This window comes from Armigeres subalbatus, chromosome 2 (genome assembly GCF_024139115.2).
Source record: "Armigeres subalbatus isolate Guangzhou_Male chromosome 2, GZ_Asu_2, whole genome shotgun sequence".
In the NCBI taxonomy this organism is placed as follows: Eukaryota; Metazoa; Arthropoda; class Insecta; order Diptera; family Culicidae; genus Armigeres; species Armigeres subalbatus.
The window spans coordinates 418,097,986-418,100,752 of record NC_085140.1 but is presented as its reverse complement, the minus strand read 5'-3'; the positions used below and the strand labels follow the sequence as shown (position 1 = coordinate 418,100,752).

Sequence of the window (2,767 nt, the reverse complement as noted above, 5' to 3'; positions counted from 1 at the left end):
AAATGGAATCTAAACGGTCGGAAAATCTAAACACACTGTGCAGCAAAATTACTTCATTTTTCAATGATCTGCACTCTGACACTGACTGGTCAATGGACGCAGCCTCAGTCACAGCGGCAATGATGATGACAGCCGAACGAAGTAATTGCTGTAACCGGAGACGTCACTTTTATTACTATTGCCGGCTGTGCGATGATGTCCCATTAATGTACGTTGGTCTAGGTTGCACACACGCGTTTATCACCGGAGCGTGAACAACGGGACACAAAACAACCGCTGCTCATCAGCAGTTGATGTTGTCACATGAAAAAGAGCTTCCTCGAGCCCACCCCTTGACCTCCTCGCGACAGATAACGTTGCAATACCCCCACACGGAGCGGCGACTGGTTCAGGTTTTCATTTTCATTATCACATCATCAAGTACTTCGCTAATCGCGCCAACGGCGGCTGGCAAAGGGTCATCAAGCCAAGCGGAAACGAACCGTAGCGAAGAGGAATTTTCGTCAATTCTCTCATTGTCCGCAGGTTCTGGATTCATTTTCAATTCGCAGAATCAAAAGCTGACCATCAGTCGACAGGAATGTCAGTCGAATGCTGGTCAACAACTCACCTGAACTAGGACGATCGCTGTATCGGGTGCAGTAGACCCAAGCGGGCCACACCATCGGACCTCCGGATGATGACGAACTGCTGCCACCGCTTCCACTACTGCTGCCACCAGTGTTGCTCGCTTCCGCGGTTGTCTTGCCGCCGGTGGACGACGGAGACGTGGGCACTTCCAATTCACTTCCACTTGCACTTGAACTTAGGCTCCGGCTGGCAACACTGCTACTGGCACTGTTACTTGCACTACCATTCGCGATGATTGCCGTCAGATCCATCGCGGTAGGTTTTTCACCTAAAGCCGACGGCTTTTTCGCAAAATTTTTGCCACTACGTTTCAGCGGATCGGTGATCCGTCGGCCAAAATCAGCCTTCAGAATGTTGTCTATACTAAATTTTAGGTTTTGATCATTGAGGGCGATGTTGTTGTTCATTTGTAGCAGATGAGCGGGATGTTGCGGTGGTGATTGTGAGTTCTCCCGGGAGGTCATACTGGCTAGGCTTGATGGGGACGTCAGCTTGCTTATGTCGCTATTGAGATTTTGGGTTATTTGAGAGATGGCGCTCAAATGCGAATGGATTCCGCGAAAAGAAGATGACTCTGGAGGTGATTGGACACTTCTTTCATCAGACCATCGGTGCCGATCGTGATAAATTTCACCGACACCTCGTATATGCGGCCGAAAGCCAATTTTTTGTTCATCGGTTAGCGTAGCTCTACCGGGACTTCGATTGTCTTGCATTCGGGCAACTAACCCTAGTCCTCCATCGAGAGGTTTCGGACTCAGATTGATACCCCTTGCCGCCGCAACGATTTGCATTTGTTGCCTCATTAGCTCTTCGGCATAGAGTTGCGAATTTCTTAGGAACTCTTCGTGCAATCGCGTCGGACTCGGTCGCATCACAGGTATCTTCATGAAATCTTCCGACGGATCCTTGGAACTTGAATATCGTGATGAATCATTACTCATTTCATCCCCCATCTCAACATTATGCCTATCTATGAGCCTTTCAACGTCCATGGTGCCCATCCTTGAATTTGCACTAATTACACTCAGTTTCTCTTCACTATTCATGGTTTTGTCACTTCCTTCTAGTCCTTCCTGTCCAACTGATAGCTCACTATCGTCACTACAGCAACTCATTTGATCATCTTCGCGATCCTTCTGCTGTGCCATCATCAAAGATTCTGGACTTGATCGAGCCTCACTGCTGGCTACATCTGGGCTACTGCGATCCGTCGGCATCCCAAGTGTTCCATTTGCGTAAACATCTTCACCCGTGTGTTTCCCTAGCAAACCGGACATCATGAGCCCGGCTGTGGTTTTTGCCAAAGCTGCCGCCGTTGTCGCCTTAAGAGGCAGCGGAATCAACGGCAGATTGTGAGACATTATTGTAGCCATTTTACAGCATTGCACCGTCAAACGATTACAAACTCTTCGATACCGTGAATGTATAACACTTGTTATTCACTAACTTTTTCCAGTTATCAATTGTTCCAATTGGAACTTGTTCACGACACCTACGGTAAATCTTTCCAACAGGATCAGAAAAGCCAGTCCGCTCGGCGGCTCTGTCACAGAACAATTGCGACCGGAAGGGATTATCAGTAATTAAATTCGCACCGTGTGTCACACAACACCGTTGTATTCGCGCGGGTCTTCCCGACGAGGCGCGAAACCAGAGGAAGAAGGATGTGTAACCTTTCCCGACCGAGCAAAAAAATCGTTATTATGCCCTATTACTAGTTCACCCCCTTGCGTACAGATTCACGCACACCACACTTCCGACCCTCGCAGATTTATGTGCTGCACCGCAAACGAGAACGAAGGAACGAGAAGCAAGACGAAGGAGAAGGTGAGTTACAAGCGCAGATAAAACCGGCAGCACTTGACTGGGAATAGCGGCGGCGAAAACGGTCGTTCCATCACGGTAAACGTTCACCAACTGAGGCCCCAACGAACGTTCTCAAGTGGTAGGCGTTGCACGATGATGAGCGAGCAGATAAGCAACATGTTGTCGTGGGGATACCAGGGGGCGTGGCATACGCCTTATTGGCCTGATCGTATTGCTCGTAGGTGTGCGTGGGATTTGCAACACTTGTTTGAGAATTCGCTCCGAAGAGAGAGCGGAAAAAGGGAAACAAAAGAGAATAAAGCATACA

At 48.8% G+C, this 2,767-nt stretch overlaps 1 protein-coding gene across 1 annotated transcript; it reads right to left on the bottom strand.

Annotated features, from left to right (window-relative positions):
* Positions 1 to 512: 512 nt before the first annotated feature.
* LOC134216699 (homeobox protein invected-like) lies at positions 513 to 2,537 on the bottom strand. The gene has a single exon (XM_062695539.1). The coding sequence runs from the start codon at positions 2,004 to 2,006 to the stop codon at positions 513 to 515; it is 1,494 nt and encodes a 497-aa protein (XP_062551523.1). The 5' UTR covers positions 2,007 to 2,537.
* Positions 2,538 to 2,767: the final 230 nt, after the last annotated feature.

What these genes read in the sequence shown, in the direction of transcription:
- LOC134216699 (XM_062695539.1), bottom strand. Translation starts at nt 2,006, where the DNA reads ATGGCTACAATAATGTCTCACAATCTGCCGTTGATTCCGCTGCCTCTT.